The 24,407-nt window shown below is 40.9% G+C and overlaps 2 protein-coding genes across 9 annotated transcripts in view; one reads left to right on the top strand and one right to left on the bottom strand.

Annotated features, from left to right (window-relative positions):
- LOC123510812 (N-acetylgalactosamine kinase-like) overlaps positions 1-24,407 on the top strand; it is a 36,379-nt gene that overhangs the window by 4,691 nt on the left and 7,281 nt on the right. For 4 of the 8 annotated variants that reach the window (XM_045266200.1, XM_045266201.1, XM_045266199.1 and 1 more), the window contains exons 8-9: positions 40-204; positions 2,173-2,232. In XM_045266200.1, the coding sequence (XP_045122135.1) occupies positions 40-204; positions 2,173-2,176 (169 nt within the window). In that variant the 3' untranslated portion in view covers positions 2,177-2,232. Of the gene's footprint in view, positions 1-39; positions 1,113-2,172; positions 2,233-24,407 lie in introns of those variants that run through there. The other 4 variants (XM_045266203.1, XM_045266204.1, XM_045266205.1 and 1 more) reach the window with 1 other exon arrangement.
- On the bottom strand, positions 1,037-23,288 carry LOC123510813 (chitin deacetylase 1-like). Its single transcript, XM_045266207.1, has 11 exons — positions 23,191-23,288; positions 8,545-8,627; positions 7,521-7,638; positions 7,156-7,286; positions 5,870-6,075; positions 5,162-5,318; positions 4,849-4,987; positions 3,946-4,102; positions 2,923-3,015; positions 1,487-1,687; positions 1,037-1,365 (listed from the first exon to the last, which is right to left on the bottom strand). The coding sequence occupies exons 1-11, from the start codon at positions 23,261-23,263 to the stop codon at positions 1,239-1,241; spliced, it is 1,485 nt and encodes a 494-aa protein (XP_045122142.1). The 5' UTR covers positions 23,264-23,288; the 3' UTR covers positions 1,037-1,238.

The following is a 24,407-nucleotide window of genomic DNA, read 5'->3' as shown; positions in this document are numbered from 1 at the left end:
CTGGTGCTAATGTTGTGGTGGTGGTGGTGGTGTTGGCAGGTGGGGTGGCTGCATGGTGGCACTGGTGGAGGATTCTAAGGTGGAACAGTACAAGGAGCACCTGTGGAACAACTTCTACAGCAAGGAGTCGGCAGCTGAGGGACGGGCGAGAGAGAGTGTCCTGTTTAGCTCTCACCCAGGCTCAGGAGCTTGTGTGTTTGTTAAGTAAGGGACTCGCTTAGTCTTTTCCTTCATCTAGTGCCGAGATATACTATGTGTGTAGAGGCTTCTTTCCTACTTACTGTACGAGTATTGCCCCTAATTCTTGGATGCAGGGCCTCTGTGTAGATTAGTGTGTGTGTGTGTATGTGTGTTTGCATGACACTGTGTGAATTAGTGTGTGTGTGTGTGAGTGTGCTGGTGCTGTAATTTAGGGTGGTGCTGCATAAGTATTGGTGTCAGACATTACCAGCAGTGGGGCTAACTCCTGGCAATCACTGGTAAGCTGGCTCTTCATCATCATCTGAGTGGTGGTGTTGGCTGAGGTTTTTTTTTTTTTTTTTTTTTTCCTGTGTGTCTGACAGTGCTACTGATGTGTCACCACCATCACTGTGAAGGGTACAAATTCTAATATGTTGTTATGTATTATTATTGTTGATATTATTATTAACCTGCATGGATATGAATCTTGTATTAGTAGAAGTAACCATGTCAGGTATAAATGTATTTGGGAAAAGAGTGATTTAGAAGGCTATATCTGGTGGTGTGCTGTGATTGATATTTATTTGGCTTTTCATATTACCTGGTGATTCATTGTTTGAGTTACTACTGGGTTTATGGTGCACGGAAGATTATCTGTGGCAGTTCTGGCATTAAGAGTGCCACAGGAGGCGACGCTTGACCATGAGTGAGTGACAGTGAATGGCTTGCAGTGAGGAGGTGGATCAGTGACAGCAGGGAGGCATCAGGTGGGGCTGAGTCGAGATCAACAGCCACACTGGTTCCTTGCTTGACTGGCTTGTTGTCATGTTCAGAATGGGTGCTTCAAACTCAGAGGTTTTCAGTTTTTTTTACAATGATTTCTTTATTAAATTTGCTGTAATAGATGTAAATAAAGGAGTATTTGTCAAGTATTAACAGCTCTTTACTCAAATCTTAAATCTAGCCGAAGTGACTTGCATTGAGGAGAAGTCACAGTGTTTCCTTCCCAATCAGTGATGCATGGATGAAGGAAGGAGTGGTGAGGAGAACATGGGGAACTATACTGTAATGGGATCACGTTGACTGTTTGGGTTCAGCACGTAGGTGTCTTTGTCCTGTCCCAAACCAGTAGCATCCCACACCCAGGGATACACATTGGGGCAGCCTTTGCAGGTCACCATGTACCTGTGGAAGGAAGGCCACGGTCATTACTAATCCACCTTGCTACACACACACACACCAGAAGTCAAAAGTTCCACAAGCAGTGTCTCACATCCCAAACACCAGGAGGCTGGCTGTGTCTCACCTGGTGCCGCCACGACTACTGGTGCTGTTGTCAAACAGGGGCAGGAGGCCCAGCTTGCATGACTCTCCCTTTGGGCATGGTGGGTCTGGGTAGAACTTCTGCTCACAGTTCCAGGGTTGGAAGCGGTTCAATTCATTGAGGGGCTGTGGTGTGGTGACCCACTGCAGGGCCTCAGTCATGGTGACATAGTAGATGTCCTCGCTGTGGGGGGCAAAAAACAGTCGTAAACAAAGTAGATGTGGTACTGTGCTTTTTTCAATCAGTTGTCCTTACTGGGCTGGGCAAAGCATCTCTACACAATACAAGTATCTTGTTTTTTTTTTTCATGTATCATTATATGAGAAAAAAGGTGCTTAGCACTGGAAGATTTCATTTTATTGCCATGATGATGCATATTTAATGTGTAAACTTTGTTTTTTAGGAAAAACAAGAATTTTAAGTACAAAGAAAGTTTTCTTTTTGTTATTGTTTTGTCATCAAAATTTAGAAATTCATCCCTGGATCACACTTTGTGGTATAGGGAGAGGATGCGATGTGTAGCTAGTCATTTTCTCAAAAATGAGTTCCAAATTAAATCACAGGGTCTTTTTATCATCTTTAGTTATTATTATCAATCTTTTTAGTTACTGAATCTTTGGGGAGAGTTACTGGCAGTCTCTATTATGTTTGTGGTATTTCTTTCTCAGGTGAACCAAAAGGCCTGCAGGGAGTGTTAGTCATCACACTCCTTACTTCTCCTCCTCTGTGTAAGTACAACTGAGCGAAATTGTTGCAGTACACATCATTACTAACAGCATGGAAAATCTGACTTCATTATGATGTTGAACATACTGAATTTTAATGAACATGTAAGAGTGCACAGATATTTATTAGACTGTCCCTTGATGGCCAGTATGAAAGACTTCCTCAAACAGATTAAGGGAACATTGCTTTTCAAACTGAGAGGAAAAGGAAATGAAAATGTTTGGGTGAGAAGGAAGTATTACAGACAAACTTATTGAAATCTGTTAATGAAGATAATGACGCAGATTGTGAAGTATTAGAGATTTCAGAGGGGAAGAAATTCAGTATAGATAAATGTATGCTTAGTATTATAAAGTACGTAATAATAGAGAAGAGGAAGAAACATACTAACCAACAGCAAGCAAAATACATAAGTAAAAAAGATAAGAAAATAATAGAAATAAATATAGTCATGAAGAATTCCATATATATAAAAAAAAAAAAAATCCATCCTGTCCATAAGTCTTTTCTTTTAACTTTCTTTTAAATCTCTACTCATATATTGGTGAAAAAGTATGAAGAAATAACTTTTACTTTTATAAACTTAGATGTTACGTAGTCTAAAACTTAAGGCAAATACAGAGTTTCGTGTATTCTTTCTGTAATAGTGAAGTTGTGAATGCGCCTGAGTAAGCACACAAGTCAACACTCACTACTGCATGGTGTGATCAATGAAGGCGTGCAGGGCGTCCTCAAGCACCTTAGTCTGGAACCAGTTTGTAGTGAGAGCCATGATGTAAGGGGCCCTGGGGAGGCAAGAGGGATTAATGGCGGTACTGGTGATGAATTAACATGACATTATGATAAGTCGGCCTCAACTAGATTTCCTGGTGTTGATATACGGAGCTCTTATCCCACCAGCCATTATTGTCTCTTGCTGTGCACTCATACAGGCTGGTAAAGGCAACAAAGTATTGGGAATGATGTCAAGGTGGTGCTGTGATCTAGTGCTGTCTGGTGATGCATATTAGTTTTTTAACACAGCACAGATGACGTCAACTATTTACATAAGTGGGTCATGTGATTTTAAACTGCATTGGGGCACTTATAAAAAAGCTCACACACAAATGTCAAGAGCTCAGTGTAAAAAGATGAATATATATAGATGTACTTCAAATATAGTGCATTAGATTTAACATCCTGGGACATGACTGCATTTGAAGGATATTAAGACTAATTGGTCATAAACATAAAAGATGTGCAATAGAGTGTCAATCATTGCTGAGCTGATATGATGGAGGTGTCAGCTGTATTCTGAGAACAGTATGACTAATGTACCTCAAAGACACATAGCAGAGAGAGAGAGAGAGAGAGAGAGAGGACCAGATTACTATTGCTATATTAAATCATATCTTAGGAAACATTGCACCTATATCATATTACAAAGATACAGGAGAGAGAGTGTAGACTTAATCAGTATAGCTTAGCATGGATGTAATTCTCTCACTTAATCCCTTCAATACTGAAATGCATTTTTACCATGATTTTTGGAGTATGATTAGACAATTTGATGTGCATTAGGAAGGGTCTATGGAGGTCAAAAGATAAATGGCCCGAGACTTCACTATTTTGATCCCCACATAAGTTTCTGAAGCTGTATCAAATCACCAAATAGTAACCAAAATTAATATGAAAACGTGGCATGGTACTGGAGGAAGACATGGATCAGAGTCTACCTGTTGGTGGTGTAGTGGCGCTCAAAGTCCAAGATGAGCCACTCAAGGACCTCGGCTTCATTCTGGTAGCTGAAGTTGCACTGGTCCAGGTAAGGGCAGAAGCCTCCCTGGAAACTGGTGTCCTTGAAGTGGGAGTTCATAGGCAGTTCCCACACTCCTGAAGGGGAAGATATGTAGAGAGGCTGTGTCAGGGTTGCTAGGTGCTTCATTTTGTTGCTGAGGTGTTGTGTGTACCGTAGTGGAGTTACTGTCTGTGTGGAATGTTGCACAGAGTTGAGTTATACAGTGCAGTTGTTATCCAGTTAAAATGCCCCAAGAGATTTACATGTTCAGAGTGCTTTTGTGACTTTAAAGATAAAGGGTACGAATTCTGCATCATCTCCAGGAATAAAGACACTCATGTAAATCTGAAAAATCATCTCTGTGGGTCTTCCAAAGAGTCACCATGAGAGAAAACAGTATAAAAAAGCTAAGGAAATGTATTGCAATTTTTGTGTTTAGGGAACGTGTCTTGTAACCTGTAGGGGTGTGTAACTAGGCAAATTTGTTTAAGTAAGGAAATTTGTTGTAACCAATGGGAACGTTTCAAAATACAGACCTAGAATTAAATTTGCAACCCGTGTACCTTGAGTCAAGTACAGGAACTCTCAATTTACACGATAGATGCATTCCAAGAGGCATTGCATATTTCAAAATTCGCGTAAAATAAAGTTGTAACAATAGATAATAGGGGGATGTGGGATGTGGTCCAAATCGTGTATAAGCAAACTGATCGCATAAATTTAATATTTTTTTGGTCGCGTATTAACAAAAACGCGTAAATTAAACTCGCGTAAATCAAGAGTTACCTGTACTGCATCTCAGCACCCGACCCACAGAGCAAAAACGCCACACAGTGCTTACCGGGGAAGGATCGTGTGGGGCAGGAACCAGCTCGGCACTCATGGGGCATCTTGTATTCCAGGGAGTAGGGCCAAACTGGGCGTGTTGTGGGAGGGTTGTTGATGGTAGAGTCCCAGGTGAACCCATAGGCACTGAGCACCTGGAGGAGGGAGAGGGAGAGGCTTGTGTGATAATGGGGATGATGTTAAGACCATTCAAACTTGTATACATTATAAAGAAGGGAAAAGAAAGGATGAAAGATGTTGAAAAAGAAGAGAAAGGGAGAGTTTTTACCCAACAATTTCATGTCAACTCATCATGTACATGTGCACACCTCATATTGAGCCTCCCTGCCAGGCTTGAGGTGAGGTCCTCGCTGTCCCTTCAGATCCTCAGTGCGCACTCCGGCAAATTTAGTAAGAATTTCTCGCATTGTCACCATCTCTCCGATCCAGGAGTCCTCCCCTTCATCCTCTAGACCGGCACGGCGGCTGAGGAAGAAAACAAAAAAGTTGCAGAGAAACTCACATTCATCTCTCAAATCTAATAAAAATGATGGTGTTTCATGATGTGTTAACCCCCTCAGTACCATGACACATTTCCATATTCATTCTGCTTATTGTTTATTGATTGTATACAGCCTCAGAAACTTGTGTGGGAACTAAAAACAATGAAGACTCTGGCCATTAATCTTTTGACTCCCCATAGACCCTTCCTAATGTTAATAAATTGTTAAATCATGCTCAAAACTCAAGGTAGAAATGTGTCCCGGTACTGAAGGGGTTAATGATATGTATTCCGAGCAATACGAAATTGTTTAAATGAGATTGATAGATTGATAAACTAGAATAAACTTAAATCATAACACTTAGCCAACAAACTGTGGTAAAGCAACACTCGTCAAATTTAATGAAAATGATGGTATTTCATAATTTTTGTTCGAAGCAAATACTAAATTGTTAAAAATGAGATTGATAGATTGATAAACTAAATCATAACATTTTGCCAACAAACACCCAGTAAAGCAACACCCAGTACCAACCTGACGGAGCCAACGGCAATCTCGTGGCCTCTGCTGTATAAGTCCTCCACCTGATGGTAGTTGGTGTACTCGTGGGAGACAAAGAAGGTGCCTCGGATAGGGCAGCCATTGGGGTTGGTGCGATTGCTGAGGAAGATGTTGCTGTAGGTTTCAAAGTTCAGGTCGTTCACTGCTCCATCAAAGGTCAGCATGATCATCTGTGGCACCTGAGAGAGATAAGGTCGAGTTGGGTCAGATTACATCGGGTTAAGTTGTAATAGAAAGCAGGTTAGATGGAAAAAAAAGATGGAGAGATGAATTGATAGCTGCTTAAAGGTGGTGAAAGAAGGTAGAAGGCAGCATAAACAAAGAAGTAGGTAGAAAGATAAGTATTTTGGTGACAGCCTAGAAATGATGAAAGAAGGCAGGTCAGATGGAGAGAGAGAGAGAGAGAGAGAGAGAGAGAGAGAGAGAGAGAGAGAGAGAGAGAGAGAGAGAGAGAGAGAGAGAGAATGAAGAGTTCTGTTTGTGTGGCCTGAAACAGAGGGACAACTGACAGACGTGAGTCGAGGTTATGGGAAAGATAATGGTAGAGGTTGAATCAGGTGTTGAGATATTGAGGAGGTAAAAGATTAAAGAAAGGTATTCAGTGACCTTTTAATGATTTGATCGCACCTGTTTGTGTTCCCTCAGGTGACTGGCTTTAATGTGTCAACCTGGTTTTCTTTTTGTGTGACCTAATAATTCTCTTGACCATTGACCTTTGTACATGACTACGACCTGTTACAGTGCACACACACACACACACACACACACACACACACACACACACACACACACACACACACACACACACACACACACACACACACTTGCCACCATACTCCGCTGTGATAGAAGGAGTGAAAAAAGTGGCCTACATTTCATTGAGTATGATTTAATCTGAGTGCTTGCATCATTACATTTATACTACCTGTCCATGTTCTGCCTTGATGTGAATGCATAGATAACATTTACTACAATATTATGCCCTTGATAAACCCAAAGTGTCTTAATGAAACATGAAATTTTAACCTTTCTCTGGTAAACTCTGGAACACCCTACCTGCTTCTGTATTTCCATCTTTCTATGACCTGACTTCTTTCAAGAGGGAGGTTTCAATACATTTGTCCCTTTATTTTGGCTGACCCTTTGACCTGCAAGGGGACTGGCAATTAAGTGGGCCTTTTTTTTTCTGTTGTCCTTGGCCAGTTTCTCCTTACATTACAAAAGACTAAGCTAAAAACATAAATAGCATCCGTGTTTACCTGGTTTGCATTGAGGCCACCGGGGATATCAAAACCATCCTCTGAGCAGTAGCAGTAAGGCAGGGTGCACTGTATGGGGTCACATGGCACCGCTGCGTATGGGTCAGCCACCTTCTCCTCCGGTGGTGGAGCTGTGGTGAAGAGCAGATGTTGAGAGTCGTAGTGTGTAATTTGCTCTTACCTGAGTCTTTAGGGAGCTTTGAAGGAAGATTAGACAGTTTATAGGTGGCAATTATTGGAGATTGTTTTAGATAGGGGTTATTTCTGCTGACTTTTATACATAGTATTTATTCATTCTTTAAGTAGTTGACATGTAAGTTATAGTTTTGAAAAATAAGTGAACACACACACACACACACACACACCTTCAGGCTGGGGTCCACATCGTAGGTTCTCGTCAAAGCGACTCTTACACTCGTGTGTCAACCCATCGTACAGGGAGCCCTCTGCACACCGCTGGAGGTATGGGTGGCCGCCCACACACTGCAAACACCAGGCAGTAGAGGGCGTTAGCAGGTCAAATTAAGCAATACATGGCATTATGACTGATACAGTGCTGACAACAGTTAGCATTAAAAGTAGGACAGATACTGGACAATAGCTACAATAGATGACATTAACCCCTTCAGTGCCGTGACACATTTTTTTATCTTGAGTTTTGGGTATGATTAGATGATTTTATTTATATTAGGAAGGGTTTATGGAGGTAGGAGATTAATAGCCAGAGTCTTCACTATTTCAAGCCCCTCTTAAGTTTCTGAAGCTGTATAAAATCACTATATAGTTGCAATACATAACTTAGCAGTACATCCATAAGAGCATAAAATTATAGGTTATTTCAAAGACATCATAGTGTGAAGACATTATGAAAAGTACAAAGTAAAAGTAAAGGAAATGAGTTGATAGTATGATGGATATATTTCTTTGTGATTAGCTTAGAGTTAATCCCTTCAGTACCATGACATGTTTTCATATTCATTCTGCTTACTATTTGGTGATTTTATACAGCTTCAGAAACTTATGTGAGAATTGGAGTAGTGAAGACTGTGACCAATTGTCCTCTGACCTCCATAGACCCTTTCTAATGTAAACGAAATCATCTAATCATACCCAAAACTCATGATAAAAATGCATCCCAGTACTGAAAAGGTTAACTAGGAAAGTATTAAGCTCTTCAGTACTGGGACACCTTTTTACCTTTAGTTTTGGCTATGATTAGATGATTTTATTTACATTAGGAGAGGTTTACAGTAGTCAGAAGTTTAATGGCGAGAGTCTTCACTATTTTAATCCCCACGTAAGTTTCTGAAGTTATATAAAATCACCTAATAGAATCCAGAATGAATAGGGAAACATGTCACGGTACTGAAGGTGTTAAGCTGTACACACCTGATAGAATATTCTGCAGTTCTCCTCACTGGCGAACTGACCCTCTTGCTTCGGACACACAAATTCGTTGTTCACTGTGTGTACTGAGGGAAGGAAAGAAAACATCCATTATAATACTGGATCTCTGTGGTGCCTTTCTTGAAACACTACCAAGATAATAATAGATAAATAAATAGATAAATAAACAGTTGATGCTTATAGAGGATATAAAGATAGAAAGAGCTTACAAGTTAGGAAGAAAAAGAAAATACTTGTGAAATTGAGTAAATGAGAAGAGATAAACTAAAAAATTATAAAAAGAGAAAGAAAAGGGCAAAAAAAGAAACATATAAGCAGATACAAAGCTAAAAACAACTAAAAATCTGAAAGAAAAGAAAATACTTGTAAAAATGAGTAAATTATGAGAGAAACTAAAAAAATCAAAGGCGAAAGAAAAAAATGAAACAGAAAAGAAGACATGAAGATAAAAACAACTTGAAAATCAGAAAAAAAAGAAAATACTTGTAACACTGAGTAAATAAGAAGAGAAAACAAAAAAATGATGAAAAGAGAAAGAAAAAAAATGAATCAAAGAAGATACGAAGATAAAAACTTGACATTCAGAAAAAAGAAAGAAAATAATTGTAACACTGAGTAAATAAGAAGAGAGAAAACAAAAAAATGATGAACAGAGAAAGAAAATGAAAAAAACAAAACAAAAACGAATGAGATGAAAAGATGAAGAAAAATCATAGCTATACACTTTGAGATATGTTTTTTTTTTATTTACAATCCCCTCCTTATGTTAGTCTGCTATTTTTTTCTACACAGACGTCTTCATTTTACCTTGAGGGATAATTATATAGCGGATATTTATGGTCAAGGTGAAGAATGAAGGGGGAAGTGGAGAATAAGGAAATGGAGGGGAAGGAGGAGTAAATGGAGCATGGAGGAATAATAGGTAACACATGCTCTCTCTCTCTCTCTCTCTCTCTCTCTCTCTCTCTCTCTCTCTCTCTCTCTCTCTCTCTCTCTCTCTCTCTCTCTCTCTCTCTCTCTCTCTCTCTCTCTACTCTGGAGAATTGAGAACAGGTTTATAAAGTCTTGTGATGTTGAATTAGCATATCCTACCAGTTTCTGTCTCTGGTATGGAGAGAGAGAGAGAGAGAGAGAGAGAGAGAGAGAGAGGTGTTACATTAAAGCTAAAATGTTCTCTCTCTCTCTCTCTCTCTCTCTCTCTCTCTCTCTCTCTCTCTCTTTCTCTCTCACATAGTACACAATTTTCATACTGTACCTTGAGAGAGAGAGAGAGAGAGAGAGAGAGAGAGAGAATGGGGAAGTTACCTGGCGACTTTTAATTTCCTCCCATCACGTGTAAGGTTAGCTTCAGAAAAAAAATGTTGACTTATTGACTTACACACTGACCCTAAAGTAATATACCAAGGCTGAACCACCACCACCACCACCACCACCACTACTACTACTGCTGCTGCTACTGCTACTACTACTACTACTACTACTACTACTACTACTACTACTACTACTACTACTACTACTATTGCTGCTGCTACTGCTACTGCTACTGATGTTGCTACTACTACTACTACTCTCTCTCTCTCTCTCTCTCTCTCTCTCTCTCTCTCTCTCTCTCTCTCTCTTCCTGCTCACTCATACAATGCCACACATGCAATATGTAGTACCTGGGGTCATTTCCTGCTCGTGTGTGTGTGTGTGTGTGTGTGTGTGAAGAATTTGTTTATTTACATTTTCATGGTTAATTATCATTTTTTATTATTTTGTTTGTTTATTTATTTATTGATTGATTGATTTTAGTTCTTCCCGTCTTGGTAGTAGAAAAGTCGAGGTGAAGATGATAAATGGAAATAAATAGAAGACTAGACTTTCACTGCCTATCTTCCATCTGCTGAGAGAGAGAGAGAGAGAGAGAGAGAGAGATGAACTCTACTCTCTCCCTTCTTTTATTCCTCTCCTAATCTCTTTCACTGTACCACTCAAAACTAGACAAACTCAGGTAACTAAAATGAACACACACACACACACACACTTATTAGTCAGGTCAGGTAAGGTCACTATAGCTTAGGTCAGATGAAATGTCATTAAGGAACCAAGAGAAGATTTGCAGATTGGTAGATAAGATTAATAGCCAAGATATGCCTTCCCATGACCACCTCTACTATTTTTTTTCTCATTTAAGCCAGTATTAATAACCCTCTTTCTGTAAATACTTGTTTGAATAGGTAAAGGTCATAAGAGGGTATATGTTGGCTCGTATTCTGAAACACTTCCACGCCTCACAGCACCTTCACTCTTTTCAAAGGGGTCTAGTTGAAGTAACGTGTTTTTAATGGTGTTTCTGTAATTCTAGTGACATGTTAACAAGTTTTCTGCATTATCAACAGGACAAACACTTTTCAAAGGGGTCTAGTTGAAATGACGTGTTGTTAATGGTGTTTCTGTGATTCTAGTGACAGGTTAACAAGTTTTTTGCTTTATTAACAAGACAAACATTCTTTTCAAAAGGGTCTAGTTGAAATGACATGTGTTTCTGTGATTGTAGTGACATGTTAACTAGATTTTTGCATTATCAGCATGACAAATACTCTTTAGAACTGGGCTAATCGTCTCTATGGCCTTTGAAAATGGTCGCAGTGAGAGAGGGAAGCGGTTCTGAATATGGCTCACATAGCATAGGGACTGCCACATGTAAACCTACTCGTTTCTTTTCCCTCTTGATTCAGCTGGTGGGAATGTTGGGCTAGAATTGGGCTACAACATTTTGGGCGAATTGGGCTGGAGGAGTCTGAGTGAAGGTTGGGCTAGAGGTTGGGGGTGGAGGTGACTCATGGTAGGCTGGGTTGGGCTAAAGGTTGTGGTGGAGGTTAAAGGGTTGGGCGGCAGAGGGCAGGTAGAGGGCAGGTGTGGAGGACGCCAGCACACTCACACAGGGAAACAGGATTGGACCTAACATGTAGCCTTGGGGGACAGGCGCTTCACCGTGTTTTCCTGGTAAGATGGGGTGTGAAACGAAGGTCTCTCTCTCTCTCTCTCTCTCTCTCTCTCGCGACTATTTTTAAAGACTACAGAGGTGATTAGCTAAGTTCTAAAGAGTATTTTTCATGTTAATAATATAGAAAACTTGTTAGCATGTCACTAGAACCACAGAAACACCCTTAAAAACCCGTGTCACTTCAACTAGAGCCTTTAAAAAGAGTATTTGTCCTGTTAATGATGTAGAAAACTTGTTAGCCTGTCACCAGAATTACAGAAACCCTTAAAAACCCGTGTCACTTCAACTAGAGCTCTTTGAAAATAGTGAAGGTGCAGCGTGGAAATGTTTCAGAATATGGCTCTCTCTCTCTCTCTCTCTCTCTCTCTCTCTCTCTCTCTCTCTCTCTCTCTCTCTCTCATTTAAACTTAATGCACATAACATACATATTTTACACATAAGTATGTTTACAGTCGGAGCTGAGTTCGTGAGCTAAGAGCGTGCACTGGCATGTGACGCTCATTCTAAAGCTGCTCCCGGGGACGGCATTGTGAGCGAGGGAGTCATAACACTGTCACTGTCAGCTGCGCACCTCCCTCGCCACTAATCAGCACTGTCATGTCAGGCACACGCACATCCCACGTCACTGTGTTTCACTGTCACTGTCATCAGGCATACTGTTTTCCCCCACTCCTGTAGGCACTGTCACTGTCAGGTGGATGACAGGCTGGTGGACACTGACATTTTATCACCTGTGTGTACACACTGTTACTCTCTCTCTCTCTCTCTCTCTCTCTCTCTCTCTCTCTCTCTCTAAATAGGAGTCTCGATTTTATACCTCACCAATCTAAATGACCTACTCTCTTTCCCTTCCCTTTCCTTCATACACCACCACCACCACCACCACCGAAGGACAACAAAAAACGGGGACCTGACACAAGACGGAGAAAAAAAAAAAAAAAAAACGTGGGCCGCAGAAAACACGTAGTAGGACACGACCTTACATTTTCTTCTTCCCGTTTTTCTTCCTGGGCTTAACCGCGGCACTACTGTTACTACTGCTGGAGGGAGCGAAGGGGCGGCCTGACACAGAGGAGGAGGAGGAGAAGGGACCAGTTTTCACTTTCGTAACTGGGAACAGGTTAGGAGGGACTGCGAGAGCCAGACAGTATTAACTCCAGGGTAGGTAGGAGAGAATTTGAAGGGAAACTGTGACATTTTTGCCCTCAGGTTCCTTCGTCAGTGTTGGTGCTTTGAGAGAGAGAGAGAGAGAGAGAGAGAGAGAGAGAGAGAGAGAGAGAGAGAGAGTACAGTAAGTGAAGTTTTGAGATTAGAGGAGCGAAAAAACACACACACACACACACACACACACACACACACACACACACACACACACACACACACACACACACACACACACACACACACTCTCTCTCTCTCTCTCTCTCTCTCTCTCTCTCTCTCTCTCTCTCTCTCTCTCTCTCTCTCTCTCTCTCTCTCTCTCTCTCTCTCTCTCTCTTTTGGCATGAATTTCGTGTGACATTTCGACAAGAGAGAGAGAGAGAGAGAGAGAGAAGGACGAGGACAAGGAAGGGTTAATAGTATGGAGGTACTTTCACTTGAGGAGGAGAAGGAGGAAAAAGAAGAGGAAGAGGAGGAGGAGGAGGAGGAGAAGGAGGAGGAGAGTGTCAGGAGTAAAATCTTATTAACTTTCTCGCCAACTTCACTTTTACTTTCACTCTTCCCTGCAGGACGGGGTTTTGGAGTCATGAGAGGGAGGGGGAAGGAGGAGGGGGAAAGGGAAGGGAAGGCTGAGGGGAGGGGGATGGGTGGAGAAGGGAAAGGGGGCATAAAGAAGGGAGAGAAAGGGGAAAGATAGAGTGGGTGATGTACGAGAGAGAGAGAGAGAGAGAGAGAGAGAGAGAGAGAGAGAGAGAGAGAGAGAGATTTAACATAACCTAAAGACTTCACCATTAAAATTTCCTCACTATCTCCTCCTCCTCCTCCTCCTCCTCCTCCTCCTCCTCCTCCTCCTCCTCCTCCTCCTCCTCCTCCTCCTCAAGGTCACCCACAATACTTTTAAAGGTACCTCCACTCGAGAGAAAAAAAAGAAAGAAAAATAAATACAGAAATAAAGTTAATTTCTGCTCTTGATAAACTGGATTCTCAATGTGTGTGTGTGTGTGTGTGTGTGTGTGTGTGTGTGTGTGTGTGTGTGTGTGTGTGTGTGTGTGTCGAGGGTAAGTCAATCTCTCTCTCTCTCTCTCTCTCTCTCTCTCTCTCTCTCTCTCTCTCTCTCTCTCTCTCTCTCTCTGGACTACTGAAGAATGAAGAGAAAGGAAAGGAAACACACACACACACACACACACACACACACACACACACACACACACGCCCTGTAGCTCAGTGGTTAGAGCGCTGGCTTCACAAGCCAGAGGACCGGGGTTCGATTCCCCGGCCGGGTGGAGATATTTGGGTGTGTCTCCTTTCACGTGTAGCCCCTGTTCACCTAGCAGTGAGTAGGTACGGGATGTAAATCGAGGAGTTGTGACCTTGTTGTCCCGGTGTGTGGCGTGTGCCTGGTCTCAGGCCTATCCGAAGATCGGAAATAATGAGCTCTGAGCTCGTTCCGTAGGGTAACGTCTGGCTGTCTCGTCAGAGACTGCAGCAGATCAAACAGTGAAACACACACACACACACACACACACACACACACACACACACGAGGAAAGGAACAAGCAATAAAGACTTTCTCCTTCCTTCTTCCCTCTTTTATTCCCTTCCTTTCCCTTCCATCTATCCTTCACCCTTCCTGACCCTTCTCTCCTTCCCTCCTTTCCTCCATTCCTCCCTTTGACCCTTCTCTCTTACCCCTCAGCATTCTTTTTCCCTCTTTCCTCCTCTTCCTTTCCTCCTTCTATCCTCTCACATTTATCTTGTCTTTCTTCTATCTTCTTTCTTTACTTTTTCATCCTCCATTCTCATTTTATTCTCCTCTTTTCCCGTCTCATCACTTCAGCATTCTCTCTCTCTCTCTCTCTCTCTCTCTCTCTCTCTCTCTCTCTCTCTCTCTCTCTCTCTCTCTCTCTCTCTCTCTCTCTCTCTCTCTCTCTCTCTCTCTCTCTCTCTCTCTCTCTCTTCTCTCTTTCACGTTTATCTTATTCTTTCCTTCTCTTTTGTTTATTGTGTTTGTTTCGTGTTTCTGTAATTCTTCTCTCTTCCTTTATTTATTTTTTTTTCTTTCCTTTATTGCCTCTTTTATTGTCTTAGATTTATCGTTTCCTTTCCTTTTCCTTTTTTGCTATTTCTTTTATTTTATTGCTCCTTGTTTAGTCTTTTCCTTCTTTCTCTCCATGTTATTTATTTATTTATTGTTTTTCTCTCTTCGTACGTTTATTGTTCTCTTCTTTCCTTCTTTTTCGTTTTTTTTTTCTTTATTTATTTCTTCTGTCTTCCATTCTGAGTAGTTTAGTATTGGGTTTTATATTCTCTTTTATTTATTATTCACTTCTTTCTCTCTCTCTTTTCTTTTATCGTAAGTTGTTTCTCGCTTCCTCAGTCCTCATCTCTTCCTTCTCAATAGTTCAACATTCCTTTCTATTCATCATTTGCATAACTTATACTATCCTTTCAAATTCACCGTTACCTTCTTTCCCTTTCCTCCTCCTCTCTCTCTTTCGTTGGCTTGTTGTTGTTCCTTGCCTCCTTAATCTTCACGTCTTCCCTCTCAACATTTTAACATTTTCCAGTTTCTCTCGTGTTTTTGCCTTCTACCATCCTCTGAGATAAATATTTTCTTCTCTTTCCCTTCTTTCCCTTTCCTCCTTCTCCCTCTCTTTCGTTGGCTTGTTGTTGTTCCTTGCATCCTTAATCTTCACGTCTTCCTTCTCAACATTTTAACATTTTCCAGTTTCTTTCGTGCTTTGCCTCCTTCCATCCTCTGAGGTAAATATTTCCTCCTCTTTCCCTTCTATCCCTCGTGCTCGTTTCTTGACCAATGGGAAGCCGAGGAGAGGCAGAAGCTCACCGTGATTGGCGCGAAGAATATCCAGTATCGTCTTTTTAGTCATGAGTGGTTTGGTGAAGGGAGGAGGAAGGCAAACTGCTTGTCTTCTGCTTAGCTTAGAGATGAGTTTCCCAAGAATGCGAGGTTGTGCTTCAGAGAAATTTACTGTTTGTTTTTTGGGGTTCGTGGTGGTAAGAGTAAGCCGGCCTTTTCCTTTTCCATCACAGCCTTAGAGGAACTACCAGCATGAGTTTCTGTATAGTTCTGTGAGGCTAAAATCGTATAGAGTAAATGAATAAGACTGTAGTGGGCTTTTATGTTCATGGTGGTAGTATTAGCCTTTCCCTTTCCATTACAGCAGGTGAGGAACTGCCAGCATGAGTTTCCAGTTCTGTGAAGCTAAAATCATATAGAGTAATTGATTCATTTACTCCTTTCATGTCCGTCTCTTCCTACAGAGTCTAACAGATTCTTTCACATGTTCAAATTGAAGTTTCTAGTTCTGCGAAGCTAAAATCAAAGAGTAATTGAATGATTTACTCCTTTCATTTCCTTTTCTTTGCTGCAGACTGTAAAAGACCTCGTACCTTGGTCTTGCACGTGTTCAAATCACAGTTTCTAGTCCTGCGAAGCTAAAAATCAAATAGAGTAATCTGCTCGTTTCATTTCCTTTCCTTTGCAACAGACGCTCTAAAGGATTCTGTACATTGCCTCTGCACTTGTTCAAATCAAAGTTTCCAGTCGTATTTAACTAAAATCACATAGAGTAATTGAATTATCTACTTCTTTCATCTCCTTGTCTTTACTGCAGATACTCTAAAGAATTCTTGTACGTGCTGAAATCAAAGCCTCCAGGCATATTTATCAAACATCATATTATAGAGTAAATAAATAATCTGCTCCTTTCATCTCATTTTCTTTGCTGCAGATACTTTAAAGAATTCTGAACATAGCTCTTGCACCTGTTCATATTGACGTTTTCTCTGCTGTAGATACTTTAAAGGATCTTGTACACGTGTTCAGATCAAATTCTCCAATCGTATGTAGCTAAAATCACGAGTTTCGAGTTAAGGTGAGACTGGATGCATAAGAGTGCCCAGTGAGAGGCAGAATAGGTCAGAACGTCACCTGCCCCGCCACACTATACTCAACCCTCATCTGGTCTTTTTTTTTTTTGCGGGACTCAAGGACAGCTAGAGAGGAAGGGAGACAGGGCTGAAGAGGAAGACAAGTAGTAGTAATCTCTCTTCCTAATGAGTCGTTCAGGAAGAGTCTAGTCTTGGTGTACTGGCTTACGAGTTGGACTGCCTTGTAAATAAGTAAGAGCAAGAACAGGAATTTGACAAGGCTAAAACGTGCTAATGATTCAGGAACAGGGGAATCTAGAGGTTGATTTTTTGGATGTGTGTGCTTGCCAAGGACTCTAAAATGGCTCCTGGGTCTTGATCTGAGTGGTATCCCAGGGAATCTGTGGCTGTCAGATCTTGAGGAAAATTGTCGTCTATCCATAAGTGTGCTGCTCAACAGAAAACAAGTATTATTCACATAGAATCAATTATATACTCAATAAGCTACAATACGTTTCGAACCCAGGAGACACTTTAGAGTAGACAGACTAGGATGTAGGGTGTGCCAGGATTGATTAACCAGTGACTAGTATATTGTATGGAAATGGGAGAGGAGTGACAGATGTGGGAAAATTTTAACAGACTATGACAAGAAATAGAACGAAAGACTATATATATAATTAACGAGAAAGTAGAAACAAGGAAAGTATTTGTTAAGAATACGAGAGACAAACCAGTGAGAATATTTCAACAGACTAGGGCAAGAAGTAGAACGAAAAATTGATAAACGAGAGACAAGGAAAGTATAATGAATGTTAGCAATGCGAATGAGAGACAGTGAGAACATTTGAACACATATTAGAACAAGAAAGATTGATAAACGAGAAATAAAGGAAGTATAATATATGTAAGGAATACGAGAGTGACAAGAAAGATTGCTAAACGAGAAACAATGTAAGTAAAGATAAGAAGTGAAGTTATTAATGCACAAGTATACAACATTTCAACTTAGATAAGACAAGAAGTAAAACGAAAAATAAATACAAAAGAAACATAAGAAAAAGAACAAGTAAGGATTCAAATTGAGGTTAGATGAAAAATGCTAGAGAATTAAACACGGCAAGAGAAGATGTAATAACCAAATTTAGGACAAAGATTAGATCGGAAACTGAAGGACTGGTTGCCGAGTAAATTGTAAAAGTCGAACCAATAAATATTAGAATTGGGGTTAGGTGAGGAATGCAAGGAAGTGACAGGGATGTGAGTAAATGTAAGAATATCAGGAATTAGGACAAGGAGTAGAGAGAGAGAGAGAGAGGGAGAAGGAGAAGGGGAAGAAAAAGTGGAACCAGTAAGGGGTTAGAATGTACGTTTGGCAAGAAAGGAATGTCCAGAGAGTGTTCAGAGAGCAAACAGAAGAACCGTAAGAGAGTTTGATCCTTCATTTATAAAGAACGAAAAGTAAAGAGAACAGTGGAATAAATAATGGACTTTTTATGTGTACAGTTAACTAAAAACGAGATGTGTCAAAGAAGAAGGAAAAAAAAAAAAGAAAGAAAGAAAGAAATGTATAAAAGTGTCTAATCCTTTATTTATGAACGTAACTAAAAGCAAAGAAAACAATGGAATAAATAATGGACTTTTTATGTGTACAGTTAACTAAAAACGAGATGTGTCAATGAAGAAGAAAAAAGAAAGAAAAAGAAATGTATAAAAGTGTCTGATCCTTTATGAATGTAACGAAAAGCAAAGAAAACAAAGGAATAAATAATGGACTTTTAGGTATACATTTAACTAAAAGCTACGTGTGCCAAAGAAGCAAAAAAATAAAGCGCAAATTCTTTACATATACATTTAACTAAAAAACGAGATGTCCAATTAAAAATAATAAAACAGTTAAATACTATTCGATTCTCCTTAAATAGATATAACGAAAAGCAAACAGAACAAGTGAGTAACTAATGGATTCTTTACGTATAGATCTAACTAAAAACACGAGATGGGTTCAATGAGAAAAGAAAATAACAGTATTCGATTCTTCTTTAATTAATGTAACGAAAAGCAAGATTTATCCATTAGCTAACAAGGACGAGGAAGCAAACGTGTTCAATTCTTTACTTAGAGATCTGAATTAAAGGAAGAGTTATCCATTAACTAACAAGGACGAGGAAGCAAACGTGTTCAATTCTTTACTGAGAGATCTGAATTAAAGGAAGAGTTATCCATTAACTAACAAGGACGAGGAAGCAAACGTGTTCAATTTTTTACTGAGAGATTTGAATTAAAGCAAGATTTACCCATTAGCTAACGAGGACAAGGAAGCAAACGTGTTCAATTCTGAGGTCTGAATAAAAGCAAGATTTACCCAACACACAAAAACAGGCCAACAAATAAGAGTGTTCAAGCGTTCATTTATAGATCCAAACAAAAGCAATCACTGACAGAATAAACAAAATACAAATGAGAGTTTAATCTAACACTTTCCCACTTAACCCACTCGAGCTGCCATGACGCGTTTTCATATTCATTCTGCTTACTATTTGATGATTTTATACAGCTTCAGAAACTTATGTGGGGGATTGACATAGTGAAGACTCTGGCTATCAATCTTCTGACCTCCATAGACTCTTCCTAATGTCAATAAAATGTTCTAATGATTCCCAAACTCGCATTTCCATATTCATTTTGATTACTATTTGGTGATTCTATACAGCTTCAGAAACTTATGTGGGGATTGAAATAGTGAAGATTGTGTACCATTAATCTTCTGACCTTCATAAACTGTAATGTAAATATAACCGTCTAATCACACCCAAAATTAGTCATAAAAATGCGTCCCAATACTGAAGGGGATTAAAATCATTCCTTAACTCATAAGAGAACAAGCAAGGAAGAGAATCGAACCCTTCACTTTCAGACCCAAACGAAAGCAGGAGTGTCCAATAAGCAAGCAAACCAATAAGCGAGTCGAGGCGTTCATGTAAACACCGATGTAACTCAACGCAACACTGACCACCAAGCAAATAGGAGAAGCAAGTGTTGGCTCCTTCATTTCTAGACCATGAACTCTCACCCCCAGCCACATTAACAACACTAGCCAGCCAGCCAGCCAGCCAGAGAGAGAGAGAGAGAGAGAGAGAGAGAGAGATAGTCACCCCAGCCACATTAACAACACTAGCCAGCCACCACATCGTAGAGATAATGTGAGAGAGAGAGAGAGAGAGAGAGAGAGAGAGAGAGAGAGAGATGGCTTTATCGTTGCAAAAGTAGACAACAAAGGAGGAGGTCGGAACATGCCAGTGTCCCTTTAACATGAAACAAACATATGCGAAGGACAGGTACTGGAGGAAAATTAGAGAGAGAGAGAGAGAGAGAGAGATTTAGTTAGCCGTTTTTTCAGAGTTCTATCTATTTTTGTACACAGTGTTTTGATCAACGACAGATTGCATAAGGTAGGAAACGGCAAGAGAAACGTGTTTATAGACAGAACAAGATGAGAATAATATAAATGTGTGTTGTTGAAGGAATTAAAAAAAGAAAAATAAATAATAAGTAGTTCTCCGTCCTTTGCAATAACACTTTTTTATCATTAATCTGCTCCAACTGAATGTGTAAGGTGGGGAACGGTGAGCAGTGAATGTTGGAAGAAAATTTGAAGGTTTGCTGTAGAAGAGAGTTAAAAAGAAAATGATCCTAGTTAATTATACTTTGCAATAACACCAGAGAGAGAGAGAGAGAGAGAGAGAGAGAGAGAGAGAATAATCCGTAGTTATTAATACTTTACAATAACACCTTTCTTTCTGTTTTCAATTTTCTTCTCACTAAATGATTGAATAAGATAGGAAAACAGTCAGAGAGAGAGAGAGAGAGAGAGAGAGAGAGAGAGTCAGTATTGAGAACCTACTTGACGGGACTGGCCTTGCTTGGGTTGGGCTGGCTGACGACTTTCAGGTTCTTTTCTTCTTATTATTTTCATTATTATTATTATTATCGCTGCATTCAAAGTGTTACATCGTGTGGCTTCATAATACCAAGAGAGAGAGAGAGAGAGAGAGAGTATCATTGTGTCGTGTATCTTTCTTTTTCTTTTCTCTCTCTCATTTCATCTCTGTCATGAACCGATTTCCAGAGACGATATTTTGTTTATTCTATGTTGTTGTTGTTGTTGTTGTTGTTGTTGTTGTTATCGTCATTATTATTCTTTCTTTTTTTAATTTTTTTAAGATTGGTTGTCTTTATATTTTCCTTTTTGATGAGGTAAGAGTTGAACGTTCTTGGAAGATAAATAATTCAATCTCCCGCATTCCACAATTTCCAGAGAGAGAGAGAGAGAGAGACTTTCCTTCACCTCCCCAGCTTCCAGTATTTTCTATCGTGCGCAAAAACAGAGAAAAGAAAAGAAAACAATACCAAATATTACGAGAGAAAAAATAAAAATATATATATTTGTCACCATTTCTTACAACGCATAAATGACCATGAGAAATACGTGTATAGCGCTGTGTTGATTGATCTGAAGCCACCACCATAACAGTTACAGTATCTCGTGGTAGTTACAGTATCTTCAATGGTTGTGAGTGTTTGGTGGTTAGGTTAGTGTGTCCAGTAGTTGTTAATGTCTCTTGAGTGGTTGTTAGTGTCTCTTGAGTGGTTGTTACAGTGTCTCGTGGTTGTTAAAGTGTCTACTAGTCGTAACAGTATCTTTAGTGGTTGTTAGTGTGTCTTAGTGGTTGTTACAGTATGTCGTGGTGGTTAAAGTATGTCCAGTGGTCGTAACAGTATCTTCAGGGGTCGTTACAGTATTTCCAGTGGTTGTTAGAGTGTTCAGTGTTCGTTACAGGATTTCCAGGATTATTTAGGGTCGTTTGAGGTAAATTTCTTTATGTTAGTCTTTCTTTGAACTTTCCTCTACGTCTTAATTATCTCCTCCTCCTCCTCCTCCTCCTCCTCCTCCTCCTCCTCCTCCTCCTCCTCCTCCTCCTCCTCCTCCTACTACTACTACTACTACTACTACTACTACTTCTTCTTCTTCCCAGCATCCATATCCATCCTCCCTCGAATCTCTCCGTGTCTTTGCGGGCGTGGTGGGCGTTGATTAGCACATCCAGCCCCCCTAACGCCGCCCACGTAGCGAGGTCCTCTAATGCTGAGCTCCTGAGTGCTGGCGCCTCAGCATGTTATTGAAAATCCGGTTCTCTTGCACAACACGTCTCTCTCTCTCTCTCTCTCTCTCTCTCTCTCTCTCTCTCTCTCTCTCTCTCTCAGCCTTCTGTTCCTCCTCCTCGTTCTTTTCTTTTTCTTTTTCCTCGTTCTCCTCTTTGTTTTTCTTCTCCCCTCCTACTTCTTCTCTTTCTCCTCTTTCTTCCCCTCCTCCTCCTCCTCCTCCTCCTCCTCCTCCTCCTTCTCCTCCAAATATCTTGATTTTATGACCTTCCATATACCCTTTCCTTGTGTGTGTGTGTGTGTGTGTGTGTGTGTGTGTGTGAGTGAGTGTGTACGTGCGCTTGCGCGTGTGTACGGCATCCGTTAGGTGCTTGTTGGTGTCCTTCGACTCGCACCTCCCCCATTCTCTCTCTCTCTCTCTCTCTCTCTCTCTCTCTCTCTCTCTCTCTCTCTCTCTCTCTCTCTCTCTCTCTCTGATTATGAAATACAAGATAAAGTCAGTGAAGTAAACACACACACACACACACACACACACACACACACACACGTATTTTGGGAAGAGCGTGGCAAGATGGCCGACAAGTGACCTCAACTCCTGCAGAACTGGACTGTGTGTGTGTGTGTGTGTGTGTGTGTGTGTGTGTGTGTGTGTGTGTGTGTGTGTGTGTGTGTGTGTGTGTGTGTGTGTGTGTGTGTGACATTCTGTGGCCCCAATTGTGGAAACTTGCGGTTCTCTGTGTTTGAGAGAGAGAGAGAGAGAGAGAGAGTTGTGAAGTGAGAGTGGAAGTAAAAATCTGGAGTTTGTTAGAGAGAGAGAGAGAGAGAGAGAGAGAGAGAGAGAGAGAGAGAGAGAGAGAGAGAGCATATGCTTAACGAAGTGACACACAGGAGTGAAAGTGATTCATGGTGCGGTGACGGTGATAGTGAAGGTGGTGGCAGTGGAACATGAGACAAAAGGGAACGTGACACACACACACACACACACACACACACACACACACACACACACACACACACACACACACACACACACACACACACACACACACACACACACACACACACACACACACACACACACACACACACACACACACACACACACACACGTAATCTTAGCTGTTTAAATCCATAATCCTTTAATTAAATCCATAAATTCCACATCTTTACACACAGACACACACACACACACACACACACACACACACACACACACACACACACACACACACACACACACACACACACACACACACACACACACACACACACACACACACACACACACACACACACACACACACACACTTCCCAAACTACAACAAAATACACGTTTTATACACGAATAGCACTACCTTTCCTAGTACACAACACCTGCCCTGGCCTGGAGTCACCTGTAGTCACTTTGGCCAGATGTGACTTACCTTGGAGGACTGGGAGGAGGAGTGAGAGCAGTAGTGTCTTCATGGTGACTGCCGGCCGTCTACTGGGCCTCATCTCTCCTCCCTCTGCCCCTCCTTCCTTACCTGTCTCCCTCCTTTACCTCCAGTCAGCCAGTCAGCCACTCCATCCCTCCATCCACTACTCCCCCTCATTCCCCCCTCACTTACTCCCGCTGCTTACCTGCTTCTCTCTTCCTCCTTAACTGCATCTCAGCATCCATCCTTCTTCCTTCTCTCTTACTTATCGCTTCCTGTCCACCTCCTCTGTCTCTTCTTCCTCGTCTTGTTTTTCTTTCGTTTTCACTTTTTTTTCATTCTTCTCTCTCTTTCCATAGTCTTCCTCTCTTCCTGTCTATCTGTCTACTATTCTCTCCTTGGTTTTTTTTTTCGTTTTCTTCGTGTTTTTTCCAGGAAGGGACGGTCAGACTAAAGAGGCGCTAAAAAACTCTTACTTTCCAAAGGGCAGTTCGTGAGAGTGATGAGTGGAATGAAGACATGTTTTGGATATGTACAGTTTTGAGACGGGGAGGTGCGGCTTCTGTGTCCTTGGCTGGTGGAAGGCATTATTTTGAGAGAGAGAGAGAGAGAGAGAGAGAGAGAGAGAGAGAGAGAGAGAGAGAGAGAGAGAGAGAGAGAGAGAGAGAGAGAGAGAGAGAGAGAGAGAGAGAGAGAGGTGATGGGGTTGGAAGGTAGGCCATATAGTGAGGTTGGCACTGTGTTTCCAGATGGCGCCACTATAACTCACTGTCCCTTACGTTTTTATTTATCGTAGCTTCAATTTCCTTCACTATTTTATCACAGAGAGAGAGAGAGAGAGAGAGAGAGAGAAGTTAATACGTCAAATCATGATATACAGAAGCGCAGTGTCTCTATTCACTGTTTTGCTTCATGGCTCAATTATCACGGAATTTCAGTTAGATCATTTCCTTCATCTGCCTGCCTAGTCCCGGTGTGTGAAGCGCTGAGATGTTGAAAGGTTAGAGTGAATGAGGGTGAATACCACGGAATTGTTTGTCTGTCTCCTTGCTGGCTACGTCTCATTCAGGATGTTGGGCGAGTTTCTTGATGCTTTAAATTCGTCTCTGCCTCGCTCCAGTGTATTTGTTTTAAGGCGTTTCATGTGCTTGTATAAATGGACCTTTTATGTGTTTCAAGTTTTATTGCGTTTTAAGCCATTTACAAGTTCTTATACGTATTTT

Source organism: Portunus trituberculatus, chromosome 30 (assembly GCF_017591435.1).
Source record: "Portunus trituberculatus isolate SZX2019 chromosome 30, ASM1759143v1, whole genome shotgun sequence".
NCBI classification, from domain to species: domain Eukaryota; kingdom Metazoa; phylum Arthropoda; class Malacostraca; order Decapoda; family Portunidae; genus Portunus; species Portunus trituberculatus.
This window is presented reverse-complemented; position numbering and strand designations above follow the sequence as displayed.